Source organism: Scyliorhinus torazame, chromosome 16 (assembly GCF_047496885.1).
Source record: "Scyliorhinus torazame isolate Kashiwa2021f chromosome 16, sScyTor2.1, whole genome shotgun sequence".
Lineage (NCBI taxonomy): Eukaryota > Metazoa > Chordata > Chondrichthyes > Carcharhiniformes > Scyliorhinidae > Scyliorhinus > Scyliorhinus torazame.
The window spans coordinates 141,773,199-141,788,418 of NC_092722.1; the positions used below are offsets into that span (position 1 = coordinate 141,773,199).

Consider the following 15,220-nt stretch of genomic DNA (forward strand, 5'->3'; position numbering starts at 1 on the left):
ATGGACTTGCTTAAGAAACATCGAAAATTTAAATGGACAGCAGACTTTCAACAGGCATTTGACGGCCTGAAAGCTGTGACAACCAATGCTCCTGTGTTGGAGAATTGAAGGGACCCGGTGATCAGATTGAACTAACTTTAAAGAGAAATGCCGAGGCATAGAGAAATGGACAGATCGTGCAGAGACCTCCTTGTTCAAAGAGGCTGTCAATCGAGACGGAATTTCAGTTGGAGGATGAAGAACGAAAAAAAAATGGACTATTATTATACCTGTTTGTGTGTGTTGTTTTTTGAAACGATAAAGTGTATTTACTTTTTTAAAATATCTACATTTATTCAAGTTTTTCAACAAATTTTCAACAAACCCCCCCCCCCCCAAGAAAAAGAAAGCAACAGGAACACAACAAGTAGAAATTATACATTGGATTTCCCCATGTAGAGTAACCCCCCTTATAACAGTAAGCTGCACAAATAGAGAAAAAAAAACCCACCTTGACCCAAACACCACCTTGACCCAAAGGGCAGCATGGTAGCATAGTGGTTAGCACAATTGCTTCACAGCTCCAGGGTTCCAGGTTCGATTCCCGGCTTGGGCACATGTAGATATCAATGACCTCTTCAATGTCCTAAGATGGTGATCCCCCCCCTCCCTCCGCCTGGACCCCAGATGGATTTGGGGCAGCACGGTAGCATTGTGGATAGCACAATTGTTTCACAGCTCCAGGGTCCCAGGTTCGATTCCGGCTTGGGTCACTGTCTGTGCGGAGTCTGCACATCCTCCCCGTGTGTGCGCGGGTTTCCTCCGGGTGCTCCGGTTTCCTCCCACAGTCCAAAGATGAGCAGGTTAGGTGGATTTGCCATGATAAATTACCCTTAGTGTCCAAAATTGCCCTTAGTGTTGGGGGGGGATATTAGGTTATGGGGATAGGGTGGAGGTGTTGACCTTGGGTCAACACTCTTTCCAAATGCTCTTTCCAAGAGCCGGGGCAGACTTGATGGGCCGAATGGCCTCCTTCTGCACTGTAAATTCTATGAAATTTCTCAGAGAACCCCCCCCCTCCCCCCGAGCCCCTGGGCTGCTGCTGCTGCTGACCTCCTAACGCTCCGCGAGATAGTCTAGGAACGGTTGCCACAGCCTGAGGAACCCCTGCACAGACCCTCGCAAGGCAAACTTCATCCTCTCCAGCTTGATGAACCCTGCCATGCCATTGATCCAAGCTTCCACACGAGGGGGCTTCGCATCCTTCCATAGTAGCAAAATCCTCCGCCGGGCTACCAGGGACGCAAAGGCCAGAATACCGGCCTCTTTCACCTCCTGCACTCCTGGCTCATCCGTTACCCCAAATAATGCTAATCCCCAGCTCGTCTTAACCCGGGCGTTCACCACCTTGGACATAGTCCTCGCAAAACCCCTCCAAAACCCATCCAGTGCCGGGCACGACCACAACATATTGACGTGATTTGACGGGCTCCCCAAGCACCTCCCACATCTGTCCTCCACTCCAAAGAACCTACTCAACCTCGCCCCTGTCATATGCGCTCTGCTAGTAACCTTGAACTGTATTAGGCTGAGCCTGGCACAAGAGGAGGAAGAATGAACCCTACTCAGGGCATCAACCCACAGACCCTCATCTATCTCCTCCCCAAGCTCCTCCTCCCACTTGCCCTTTAACTCCACCGAGGCCTCCTCCTCTTCCTGCAGTGCTTGATAAATCGCCGAAACCTTGCCTTCTCCAACCCATACACCCGAAATCACCCTGTTCTGAATCCCACGTGCCGGAAGCAGCGGGAATTCCCTCACCTGCCGCCTCATAAATGCCCTCACTTGCATGTACCTGAAATCATTTCCCAGGGGGCAGCCCAAACTTCTCCTCCAACGCTCCTAGGCTCGCAAACGTCCCTTCGATGAACAGGTTCCCCATTCTTCTAATCCCCGCCCGATGCCAGCTCCGAAACCCCCCATCCATCCTTCCCGGGATGAAACGATGGTTCTCCCGAATCGGGGACCAAACCGAGGTCCCCACCTCGCCCCTGTGTCGCCTCCACTGTCCCCCAGATCTTCAGCGTCGCCGCCACCACTGGACTCGTGGTATACCTTGTCGGCTAGAGCGGCAGCGGTGCCGTCACCAGTGCCCTCAGGCTCGTGCCCACACAGGACACCATCTCTAACCTCTTCCACGCCGTCCCCTCTCCCTCCATTATCCACTTACGGATTATCGCCACATTGGCTGCCCAATAATAGCCACACAGATTCGGCAGCGCCAGCCTCCCCCTGTCCCTGCTACGCTCCAGAAACACCCTCTTCACCCTCGGGGGTCTTATTCGCTGACAAAAATCCCATGATGCTCCTGTTTACTTGTTTGAAAAAGGCCTTGGGGATCAAAATGGGAAGGCACTGGGACACAAAGAAAAACCTCGGCAGGACAGTCATTTTTACCGACTGCAGCCTACCCGCCAGTGAGAGTGGCAGCACATCCCATCTTTTAAAATCCTCCTCCATCTGCTCCACCAACCGCGTCAAATGAAGCTTGTGCAGGGCACCCCAACTCCTAGCAACTTAGATCCCCAGATACCGAAAGCTCCTTTCCGCCCTCTTCAGCGGTAACTCGTCTATCCCCCTTCCCTGGTCCCATGAGCGCACCACAAAGAGCTCACTCTTTCCTACGTTGAGTTTATACCCCGAAAAGTCCCCAAACTCCCGAAGGATCCGCATGACCTCCGCCATCCCCTCCACTGGATCCGCAACATACAACAATAGGTCATCGGCATACAACGACACCCGGTGTTCCTCTCCCCCCCCCGAACCAATCCCCTCCATTTCCTGGACTCCCTCAGTGCCATGGCCAGCGGCTCAATTGCCAGTGCAAACAACAAGGGGGATAAGGGACCCCTGTCTCATCCCCCGGTACGGCCGAAAGTACTCCGACCTCCGCCGGTTCATTGCCACACTCGCCACCGGGGCTCTATATAGCAGCCTGACCCAACTGACGAACCACTCCGTGAACCCAAACCTCCGCAACACTTCCCAAAGATACTCCCACTCCACCCGATCAAAGGCCTTCACCGCGTTCATAGCTGCCACTACCTCCGCTTCCCCCTCCACCGAGGGCATCATAATCATATTGAGGAGCCTCCGCACATTTGTATTTAGCTGCCTACCCTTCACAAATCCCGTCTGGTCCTCATGAATTACCCCCGGGACACAGTCCTCAATTCTCAATTCTCAAGCCAGCACCTTCGCCAGCAACTTAGCGTCAACATTGAGGAGCGAGATCGGTCTATACGACCTACATTGCAATGGATCCTTGTCCCGCTTCAAGATCAAAGAAATTAGCGCCCTGGACATTGTTGGGGGCAAGGTCCCTCCCTCGCCTTATTAAAAGTCCTCACTATCAACGGGCCCAGCAGGTCCACGTATTTCTTGTAGAATTCAACCGGGAACCCATCTGGCCCCGGGGCCTTCCCCGCCTGCATGCTCCCCAATCCTTTAACCAGCCCCTCCAGCCCAATTGGCGCCCCCTAACCAGCCACCTGCTCCTCCTCCACCCTCGGGAACCTCAGCTGATCTAGGAATTGTCGCATCCCCTCTTCCCCCGCTGGGGGCTCAGACCTGTACAGATCCCCATAGAAGTCCCTAAATACCTCGTTTATTCTCACCGCACTCCTCACCGTATTCCCCCCTCTATCCTTAACTCCACCAATCTCCCTCGCTGCCTCCCTCTTACGAAGCTGATGTGCCAGCATCCGACTCGCCTTCTCCCCACACTCATACGTCGCCCTCTGCGCTTTCCTCCACTGTGCCTCTGCTTTCCCCGTGGTCAACAGATCAAATTCCGTCTAGAGGTTCTGTCGCTCCCTAAGTAGCCCCTCCTAGGGGGCCTCTGCATACCCCTGTCCACCCTTAAAATCTCCCCCACCAACCTCTCCCTCCCCTCTCTCTTCTCCCTGTGGGCCCTAATGGAGATTAGCTCTCCCCTGAGCACCGCCTTCAATGCCTCCCAGACTACCCCCACCTCCCCGTTGTCATTAGCCTCCAAATATCTTTCAATACCCCCCCGCACCCGCCCGCACACCCCCTCATCCGCCAACAGTCCCACTTCAAGGCGCCACAGCGGGCACTGGTCCCTCTCCTCCCCCAACTCTAGCTCCACCCAATGCGGGGCGTGGTCCGAGATGGCTATGGCCAAATATTTCGTTCCCTCCACTTTCGGGATTAGCGCCCTACTCAAAATTTAAAAATCTATCTAGTGGGCTCTACGGGTGTGGGAAAAGAAGGAAAATTCCCTGGCCAGCGGCCTGGCAAACCTCCATGGATTCACTCCCCCATGGTCCATAAACCCCCTGAGCACCTTGGCCGCAGCCGGCCTCTTACCCGTCCTGGATCTAGAACGGTCCAGTGCTGGGTCCAGCACCGTGTTGAAGTCCCCCCCCCCATTATCAAGCTTCCTATCTCCAGATTCCGAATCAGACCCAGCATGCGTTTCATAAATCCGGCATCATCCCAATTCGGGGCATATACGTTCACCAGTACCATCCGCACCCCCTGCAACCTACCATTCACCATCACATATCGACCTCCATCATCCACTACAATATTCTGTGCCTCGAACGACACCCGCTTCCCCACCAGTATTCCAACCCCTCTGTTCTTAGCATCCAGCCCTGAATGAAAGACCTGCCCTACCCATCCCTTTCTCAGCCTAACCTGATCTGCCACCTTCAGGTGTCTCCTGGAGCATAACCACGCCTGCCTTCAGTCCCGTTAAGTGTGCGAACACCCAGGCACTCTTGACCGGCCCGTTCAGGCCCCTCACATTCTAAGTTATCAGCCGGATCGGGGGGCTACTTGCCCCCCCCCCTACCAACTAGCCATCTCCTATTCTAGGCCAGCCACGTGCCCGCGCCTCCCGCACCCTCCAGTCCCCCAAGCGGCGGACCCCCACCCCGACTACCTCTCCTACTTCCAGCTCCCCTTTGGCCGATGCAGCAGCAACCCATTTCCGCTCCCCCCCCCTCCGCTTCGCTACATCTTCATCTAGCCATTTTGCTCCCCCCATGACACTCCCGTAAGTCATCTGACTCCTGCTGAACCCGGGCTCTCCCGCCCTTCCATCGACCCCCCAGTGTGAGAATTCCCTCACCCCTTGGCAGTCAGTGTGCGCTCCTCTCCAGCACCGCCCTTCACCCCCCCGGCCTCGCCCCTGTCCTTCCCTAAAGCGGGAAAAAGTCCACGCTTTCCTGAGCTAGCCCCGCCCCCTCTGTCGCAGCCTCTTTTTGCGGCCTTACCCCAACTCCCCATCCCCGGGCCTCCACCCCCCCTCTTCCTCCGTGGGGCCCTGCCCCTCCAACACTGACGCCCACACTCTCCCACAGCCCCCACATCAAATTCATTCACCCATCCCCACCCAGCACTCAAACAAAAAGAACATTCCCCAAACGCAGTACAAAGAACAAAACAAAGAACAAAGAAATGTACAGCACAGGAACAGGCCCTTCGGCCCTCCAAGCCCGTGCCGACCATGCTGCCCGACTAAACTACAATCTTCTACACTTCCTGGGTCCGTATCCTTCTATTCCCATCCTATTCATATATTTGTCAAGATGCCCCTTAAATGTCCCTATCGTCCCTGCTTCCACTACCTCCTCCGGTAGCGAGTTCCAGGCACCCACTACCCTCTGCGTAAAAAACTTGCCTCGTACATCTACTCCCGACCTTGCCCCTCTCACCTGAAACCTATGCCCCCTAATAATTGACCCCTCTACCCTGGGGAAAAGCCTCTGACTATCCACTCTGTCTATGCCCCTCATAATTTTGTATACCTCTATCAGGTCTCCCCTCAACCTCCTTTGTTCCAGTGAGAACAAACCGAGTTCATTCAATCGCTCCTCATAGCTAATGCCCTCCATACCGGGCAACATTCTGGTAAATCTCTTCTGCACCCTCTCTAAAGCCTCCACATCCTTCTGGTAGTGTGGCGACCAGAATTGAACACTATACTCCAAGTGTGGCCTAACTAAGGTTCTATACAGCTGCAACATGACTTGCCAATTCTTATACTCAATGCCCCGGCCAATGAAGGCAAGCATGCCGTATGCCTTCTTGACTACCTTCTCCACCTGTGTTGCCCCTTTCAATGACCTGTGGACCTGTACTCCTAGATCTCTCTGACTTTCAATACTCTTGAGGGTTCTACCATTCACTGTATATTCCCTACCTGCATTAGACCTTCCAAAATGCATTACCTCACATTTGTCCGGATTAAACTCCATCTGCCATCTCTCCGCCCAAGTCTCCAGACAATCTAAATCCTGCTGTATCCTCCGACAGTCCTCATCGCTATCCGCAATTCCACCAACATTTGTGTCGTCTGCAAACTTACTAATCAGACCAGTTACATTTTCCTCCAAATCATTTATATATACTACAAAGAGCAAAGGTCCCAGCACTGATCCCTGTGGAACACCACTGGTCACAGCCCTCCAATTAGAAAAGCATCCCTCCATTGCTACTCTCTGCCTTCTATGGCCTAGCCAGTTCTGTATCCACCTTGCCAGCTCACCCCTGATCCCGTGTGACTTCACCTTTTGTACTAGTCTAGCATGAGGGACCTTGTCAAAGGCCTTACTGAAGTCCATATAGACAACATCTACTGCCCTACCTGCATCAATCATCTTAGTGACCTCCTCGAAAAACTCTATCAAGTTAGTGAGACACGACCTCGCCTTCACAAAACCGTGCTGCCTCTCACTAATACGTCCATTTGCTTCCAAATGGGAGTAGGTCCTGTCTCGAAGAATTCTCTCCAGTAATTTCCCTACCACTGAAGTAAGGCTCACTGGCCTGTAGTTCCCGGAATTATCCTTGCTACCCTTCTTAAACAGAGGAACAACATTGGCTATTCTCCAGTCCTCCGGGACATCCCCTGAAGACAGCGAGGATCCAAAGATTTCTGTCAAGGCCTCAGCAATTTCATCTCCAGCCTCCTTCAGTATTCTGGGGTAGATCCCATCAGGCCCTGGGGACTTATCTACCTTAATATTTTTAAAGACACCCAACACCTCGTCTTTTTGGATCACAATGTGACCCAGGCTATCTACACCCCCTTCTCCAGACTCAACATCTACCAATTCCTTCTCTTTGGTGAATACTGATGCAAAGTATTCATTTAGTACCTCGCCCATTTCCTCTGGCTCCACACATAGATTCCCTTGCCTATCCTTCAGTGGGCCAACCCTTTCCCTGGCTACCCTCTTGCTTTTTATGTACGTGTAAAAAGCCTTGGGATTTTCCTGAACCCTATTTGCCAATGACTTTTCGTGACCCCTTCTAGCCCTCCTGACTCCTTGCTTAAGTTCCTTCCTACTTTCCTTATATTCCACGCAGACTTCGTCTGTTCCCAGCCTTTTAGCCCTGACAAATGCCTCCTTTTTCTTTTTGACGAGTCCTACAATATCACTCGTCATCCAAGGTTCCCGAAAATTGCCGTATTTATCTTTCTTCCTCACAGGAACATGCCGGTCCTGTATTCCTTTCAACTGCCACTTGAAAGCCTCCCACATGTCAGATGTTGATTTACCCTCAAACATCCGCCCCCAATCTATGTTCTTCAGTTCCCGCCTAATATTGTTATAATTAGCCTTCCCCCAATTTAGCACATTCATCCTAGGACCACTCTTATCCTTGTCCACCAGTACTTTAAAACTTACTGAATTGTGGTCACTGTTCCCGAAATGCTCCCCTACTGAAACATCTACCACCTGGCCGGGCTCATTCCCCAATACCAGGTCCAGTACCGCCCCTTCCCTAGTTGGACTGTCTACATATTGTTTTAAGAAGCCCTCCTGGAAGGTCCCTCCAAACTCTGCCCCATCTAAGCCCCTGGCACTAAGTGAGTCCCAGTCAATATTGGGGAAGTTGAAGTCTCCCATCACCACAACCCTGTTGTTTTTACTCTTTTCCAAAATCTGTCTACCTATCTGCTCCTCTATCTCCCGCTGGCTGTTGGGAGGCCTGGAGTATACCCCCAACATTGTGACTGCACCCTTCTTATTCCTGATCTCTACCCATATAGCCTCACTGCCCTCTGAGGTGTCCTCTCGCAGTACAGCTGTGATATTCTCCCGAACAAGTAGCGCAACTCCACCTCCCCTTTTACATACCCCTCTATCTCGCCTGAAACATCTAAATCCTGGAACGTTTAGCTGCCAATCCTGCCCTTCCCTCAACCAGGTCTCTGTAATGGCAACAACACCATAGTTCCAAGTACTAATCCAAGCTCTAAGTTTATCTGCCTTACCCGTAATGCTCCTTGCATTAAAACATATGCACTTCAGGCCACCAGACCCGCTGTGTTCAGCAACTTCTCCCTGTCTGCTCTGCCTCAGAGCCACACTGTCCCTATTCCCTAGTTCTCCCTCAATGCTCTCACCTTCTGACCTATTGCTCCCGTGCCCACCCCCCTGCCATACTAGTTTAAACCCTAGTAAACACAGTAAACGCAGTAGACATCCCCCCCACGACAAACCCTCAATTTGAGTCCAACTTTTCAGTCTGTATAAAGTTCCATGCCTCGTCAGGGGCGAAATTCTCCACAAACGGCGCGATGTCCGCCGACTGGCGCCCAAAACGGCGCCAATCAGCCGGGCATCGCGCCGCCCCAAAGGTGCGGAATGCTCCGCATCTTTGGGGGCCGAGCCCCAACATTGAGGGGCGAGGCCGACGCCGGAGGGATTTCCGCCCCGCCAGCTGGCGGAAACGGCCTTTGTTGCCCCGCCAGCTGGCGCGGAAATTACATATCGGGGCGGCACATGCGCGAGAGCGTCAGCGGCCGCTGACAGATTCCCGCGCATGCGCAGTGGAGGGAGTCTCTTCCGCCTCCGCCATGGTGGAGACCGTGGCTGAGGCGGAAGTGAAAGAGTGCCCCCACAGCACAGGCCCGCCCGCGGATCGGTGGGCCCCGATCGCGGGCCAGGCCACCGTGGGGGCACCCACCGGGGCCAGATCACCCCGCGCCCCCCCAGGACCCCGGAGCCCGCCCACGCCGCCTTGTCCCGCCGGTAAATAGGTACTTTAATTTACGCCGGCGGGACAGGCACTTTATCGGCGGGACTTCAGCCCATCCGGGCCGGAGAATCGAGCGGGGGGGGGGCCCGCCAACCGGCGCGGCCCAATTCCCGCCCCCGCCGAATATCCGGTACCGGAGACTTTGGCAACCGGCAAGGGCGGGATTAACGGCAGCCCCCGGCGATTCTCCAACCCGGCGGGGGGTCGGAGAATGACGCCCCAGGTGTTTCAAAGTAGTGGTGCCGATCTTGAAACGTGACCCACAATCGCGCTGGCTGCAGCATCCCAAATTTCACCCCCTTCCGATGGAGCACCGCCTTAGCCCGGTTGAAACCAGCCCTCTTCTTAGCCACCTCCGCTCTCCAGTCCTGGTAAATTCGGATCTCCGTGTTCTCCTACCTGCTGCTCCGCTCTTTTTTGGCCCATCTCAAGACACACTCTCTGTCCATAAAGCGGTGGAACCTCACCACTACAGCCCTTGGCGGCTCGTTGGCTTTGGGTCTCCTTGCCAGGACCCGATGAGCCCCATCCAGCTCCAGGGTCCTCAGGAAAGCTCCCGCGCCCATCAGCGAATTGAGCATCTTGCTCATATATGCCCCGGCATCGGACCCCTCCACTCCTTCAGGGAGACCCAGAATCCGAAGGTTCTACCTCCTCGACCTATTCTCCAGGTCGTCCGATTTTTCCGCCCACCTCTTGTGCAGCGCCTCGTGCACCTCCACCTTCACCGCCAGGACCAAGATCTCGTCCTCGTTCTCCGAGGCTTTTTGCCACACCTCCCGGATCGCCGGCCCTTGGGCCTTCTGTGTCTCCACAAGCTTCTCAATCGCCGCCTTCATTGGCGCCAGCATTTCTGTCCTCAGCTCCTCAAAGCAGCGTTTAAGAAACTCTGCTGCTCCTGCGACCACTGCGCCCACGCTGCTTGTTCTCCACCCGCCGCCATCTTGCTTTTCCTCCCTCACACTTTTCGCTGCACCAGGATCACTTTTTTAACCGCTCCACTCCTGGTCCAATCCATATAATGTCGGAGGGACCTTGCTGTCACCTTCCCACACTGTAAGCCATTTAACAATTGCCGTTGGGGCCCCTCTGAAGAGCCCAAAAGTCTTTTCCCGGCGGGAGCTGCCGAACGTGCGACCTACCTAGGCATAGCCGCAACCGGAAGTTCATAAAGTATATTTACTGTGTGCACTTTTTAAAGGATGGTGAAAAGGTGAAAAATGAAGCCATCTTGAAATTGATGGTTTATTTTTTTTGGGGGGGGAGGTGTCATGAGAATGTCGCTTTAAGAAATGGTTGGCTGCTCATGTTACTGCAGTGATGTCAGAGTGTGGGTGGAGCTGAGCGCTGGTTCTGCTTTTTAGTTTTACTTTGTGAAAAGCTTGGGTGTGTCTGTCTTTTCGGTTTCGTTTTTCAGTGTGTTGCAGCTGAAGTCAGAAAAACAGCTGTACTGCTGAGCTCTCTGCCATGAAGGACTATCTCTTCATCATTTGGTGAATTCAGAATTATAAATGTTTTCAGTACTTAATGTAAGCACTGATGTGCTCCTGTTTAAAGGTTTGTTCAGTCTTTTGGGTGTAAAAGGACAGCATACAGGTTACTTAGTGTTGTATTCTTTGGGGTTATCTTTGAATTAATGGTTGCTAAGATATTCACTGTTTGTTTTAAAAAGGTTAACTTGAGTTCGTAGAGTAAACATTGTTTTGTTTTTAAAAATATTTTTCCATTTCTGCTGTAGCGTGTAGAGTGAGCCGTGTGCTCCCCATATCACAATCTATTAAAAGTTGTGGGTCAGGTGAACTCCATGATACACTTTGGGATTCTCTAAACCCTGACCCATAACACTACATCTTGATGAAGAATTCCATCATGGTCACTCATGACCAGGGCGCCACGCATAACTAGATTGCCAACTAAGATGGCCTGTTCTCTAATTGGTTCCTCAGTTTATTGGTCCAGAAAACCATTTCAAATACACTCCAGGAATTCTTCCTCTGCGGTAATGTTACTAATTTGATTTGGGGCTTTTCACAGTAACTTCATTTGAAGCCTGCTTGTGACAATGTTCATTTCATTTCATTGCATTTGAATTTGATTTGCCCAATCTATATGCAGATTTAAGTCATCCATAATTACAGATGTTCCTTTATCGCATATGTCTCCAGTTTCCTGTTTAATGCCACCCCGAGCATCACCACTACAGTTTGGGGGTCTAAACACAACCACAACTAAAGTTTTTTGTCCCTGGGTGTTTCTCAGCTCCACCCATACAAATTTCACATCATCCGAGCTAATATCCTTCCTCACTATTACGTTACTTGCCTCCTTAACCAGCAATGCAAGCCCACTGCCATTTCCGTTTTGTCTGTCTTTTCTAAATACTGAATACCCTGGATGTTCACTTCCCATTCCTGGCCACCCTGCAGCCATGTCTCAATAAGCCCGACTATATCATACCTGTTTACATCTATTTGCATGATTAATTCATCCACTTTATTACGAATGCTTTGCGCATTAAGGCACAAAGCCTGAAGGCTTGTCTTTTAAACATTCCTTGTCCCGTTCCCATTATTTTTCATGTGGTCCTGTTTGATTCTGGCCCTTAATTTCTCTGCCTATCACTTTTCTTATTCCCCATTCTGTCTTTTGTTCTTGTCTGTGTTTCCTCCTTCTCTGACTCCCTGCATAGGTTCCCATCCCCTTCTATTATTACCTTGTTCAAAAGATACGTGTGCTGTTAAATTCCAGTCCTATATCCTCCTGTGGTGAGTTTGCCGGGAAATTAATATGCAAATCAAACAAGTTCTTTAAATTAATAGGGAAGCTCAGGGCAAGATTTGTTCAAAGCAAATGTTGGAATGGTGCAGATTTATCAACGGATCATGAAGATTCACAACTCATGATGTATCCTTAATTCCATGAATTTGCTGGCTAATTTGTGCATTCCTAACAGCGTGCATCATTAGCGTACAATTATTTTTGCTGCAAGATCTGGCTCTTTGTCTATGAATTCATTATTTGACAGAAATGTTCATCGAAACTGGTTCTATGAACTTTGATAGTGTGATCATACTATAGGGGAGAATGCCTCTTCATGTCTTCAACAATAAGCCTAAATCAGGACTCACACTTGTAGCTCAAGAGACTTGAGAGGAATTCTGCATATTCAGTGCAGAGGATAGGCTGCAGTCCATAAGGGTGGGATTCTCCAGTCCCCCAGCCTCGTGTTTCTCAGCGACATGCCGTTCACTGCTGGCGGGTTTCTGTACTCCCGCCGCTTATCGGGATTTCCAATATTGGTCAATGGGATTTCCCTTTGAAACCAGCCCACACCGCCTGGAAACCCATGGGCGGGAATGTGCTGCCAGCGGGATAAGGTAATTTTGCCAGCCATTTCAGAATGAAGTGTGTTTGTTGATAAATGTCTTACCTGTTGTGCATGGTGAACAAGTTCCATTCTTTCCCTCAGTATCTGTGCATCGCGTTCCCGGAGTTCACTCATGACCTGCCGTTTCCATTGCTCCACTGCCCCTTTCAGTTTCTCCTGTTCCTCTTCAGATAAAAGCTCAGTCATCTTGGCGCCAGCCTCTTGCTGTAGAGCATCATACAACATGGCCTCCAGCTCCAGAATCCGCTGTTGTAAAAAGAACAAGCACATTACTCACACAGTACCACAGTTATGTTGGGATAGCTTACATTTTTCAAAATCAAGTATTTTTCAAATAAAATTGAGCTCTGGAGCTAAATTTGAGATTAACATATGGTTGAACGCATTTTTTTTAAAATACTCATTCATGGGACATGGGCATCACTGGCCTGGGCCAGCATTTATTGTCCATCCCCACGTGCCCTTGAACTGAGGGCATTTAAAAATCAACCACATTACTGTGGTTAGGAATCACGTGTAGGCCAGGCCAGCTAAGGAAGGCAGATTTTCTTCCCGAAAGGGTTTAACCAGATGGGTTTTTGTGACAGTTATTTCCAGATTTTTATTGAACCCAAACTGCACCATCTGCTGTGGTGGGATTCGAACCCAGGTTTCCAGAGCACTACCCTGGGTCATATGATTCCTAGTTCACTGATAATACCATAATGCCACATATGGGAACCATTCCAGTGTGTTGAATGGATGTTTCAATTTGACACCATTAATTATTTAAAATCCATACAGCTTCAACCAGGTTTTGGAGGCTAAAACAAAACAGTGTAAGACTGCACAGTGTATTGCTTCATGTATTTTAGACATTTCAAAATGGGTCTGGCATGGTAGAATTATTTGATTATTCATTTTACAAAGTACAATAAATCTGTTATTGGATTATTCAACTCATTTTGTCACTTTCCCTGCAATTTTTCTTGAAAAAATAACTTAATTGTCTTAATTGCCTTGTTTTGTGTGTCTGTTACAACTGTAAGGATCATTCAAGTTTATTGTGACCATGAAAATTACAAATTTTACTATTACCATGAGCTTAATATATTAAGCGCTGGTAAAGTAATTACATGCACTTCAAGGTACTATACAAATATCTGTTGTGATATCATACATAGTAATATAGCTACATTGTCGATTTATCGGCAGCATCCGAAGGTAATGCCAAATAATTTCCAAAATATTGACAGGATCTTATGTGGGTGCTGAACAACGTCAGCACATTCCCGATACTGAATGCGTGAAACAACATCAACAGCTACTTTAAAACTAATTATGTCATAGCTATAATCCTGTTGACAGATGTACATAAAAAACTCAATTGTCTTCTTCCCATACATTACATTGTTAGTAGGTTCGTGGTCAGTATTTAGGGTTTAGTACATTTTTATGGTTTGTCTATAATAATCATTCTATAATATTCTTTCTAAGTGTTATGGGCCAGGGTTTAGAGAATCTCAAAGTGTATCATGGAGTTCACCTAACCCACAACTTTTAATAGAGGTATACTCTACAGGTATGGTGCAAACAGAGCTTTACAGTACTTTTAAATTAAAACAATGTTTATTCTATGAACTCAAGTTAACCTTTTTAAAACATACAGTGAACATCTTAGCAACCATCAATTCAAATACAACCCCCAAAGAATACAACACTAAATAATCCTTAATAACTTCCCAAACAACATCCAGAAGCCAAAAGAAACACCTTTTAACAGAACCACATTAGGTTTACATTCACTACTGAGAACATTTATAATTCTGAATTCACCAAATGATCAAGAGATAGTCTTTTCATGGCAGAGAGATCAACAGTACACCTGCTCTGTCTGGCTTCAGCTCCAACACTGAAAACGAAACTAAAACACACCCTGCAGCAAACAGCCTAAAATGAAAGTAAAAAGCTGACAGACAGCCCAGCTCCACCCACTCTCTGACATCACTGTAGTAAACACCCATTTCTTAAAGGTACTCTCACTATAGATATTTATTTACACACCCATTTTTAAACACCCATTTCTTAAAGGTACTCTCAGATGACACTAAGTAAGTGCAATGGTGAGGTTGGACTGCAGAGCATGATGGTTAGCTTCGCTGAATTTGTCAATGTTGGAATGTGTGTGTGCATGTGTGTGGTGTAACAATGTTCACGTAATAATGATAGGAGAGATAGGATGAAGACCTTAGCACTTATTTGCAAAATGCCAGAGTAAAATTGATATGGTTGTTGACTTACAGAAGTTGAACTATTGGCAGAAATGTGAATATTAGAACCTTTGTGAAACAAGAAGCACTTATCAGGAGATTTGACATAGGGGACTATCACCTCAACTTGATCCAATCATATGAGACTGGACATAATATAGCCTGCAACGGTTCTGATGGGTATAAAATAAAGGAGCTCCAAGTCATTGTTGGAAATACATGAAGAAGAAGCTAGACTATGGTCACCTGAACAGATGAAGTAACGCAGAGACGTAATGGAGAAAAGAATGTGCTGCAGAGAGCTCAGAAGTAGGAGCTGTCAGAGCCAAGTTTTGTGTGGTCATCATTAACTTTGTATTTCTTTGTGATACTAAATAAACTCTCTGACTTGATTCAAGAGCCTATAGGTCAGAATTGGTCAAGAACCCTGAGTGAGATGGATTACAGCATCCTCTGTTTCATATAGATTCCTATTTCAGGGCACCTCTCTGTGATATCATACAGTATACATTGGGTAAGA

The 15,220-nt window shown here is 49.2% G+C and overlaps 1 protein-coding gene across 1 annotated transcript in view; it reads right to left on the minus strand.

Moving 5' to 3' along the window:
* jakmip3 (Janus kinase and microtubule interacting protein 3) overlaps positions 1–15,220 on the minus strand; it is a 569,034-nt gene that overhangs the window by 181,305 nt on the left and 372,509 nt on the right. The window contains exon 20 of the mRNA XM_072479157.1: positions 12,494–12,697. Coding sequence (XP_072335258.1) covers positions 12,494–12,697 — 204 coding nt within the window. The remainder of the gene's footprint in view (positions 1–12,493; positions 12,698–15,220) is intronic.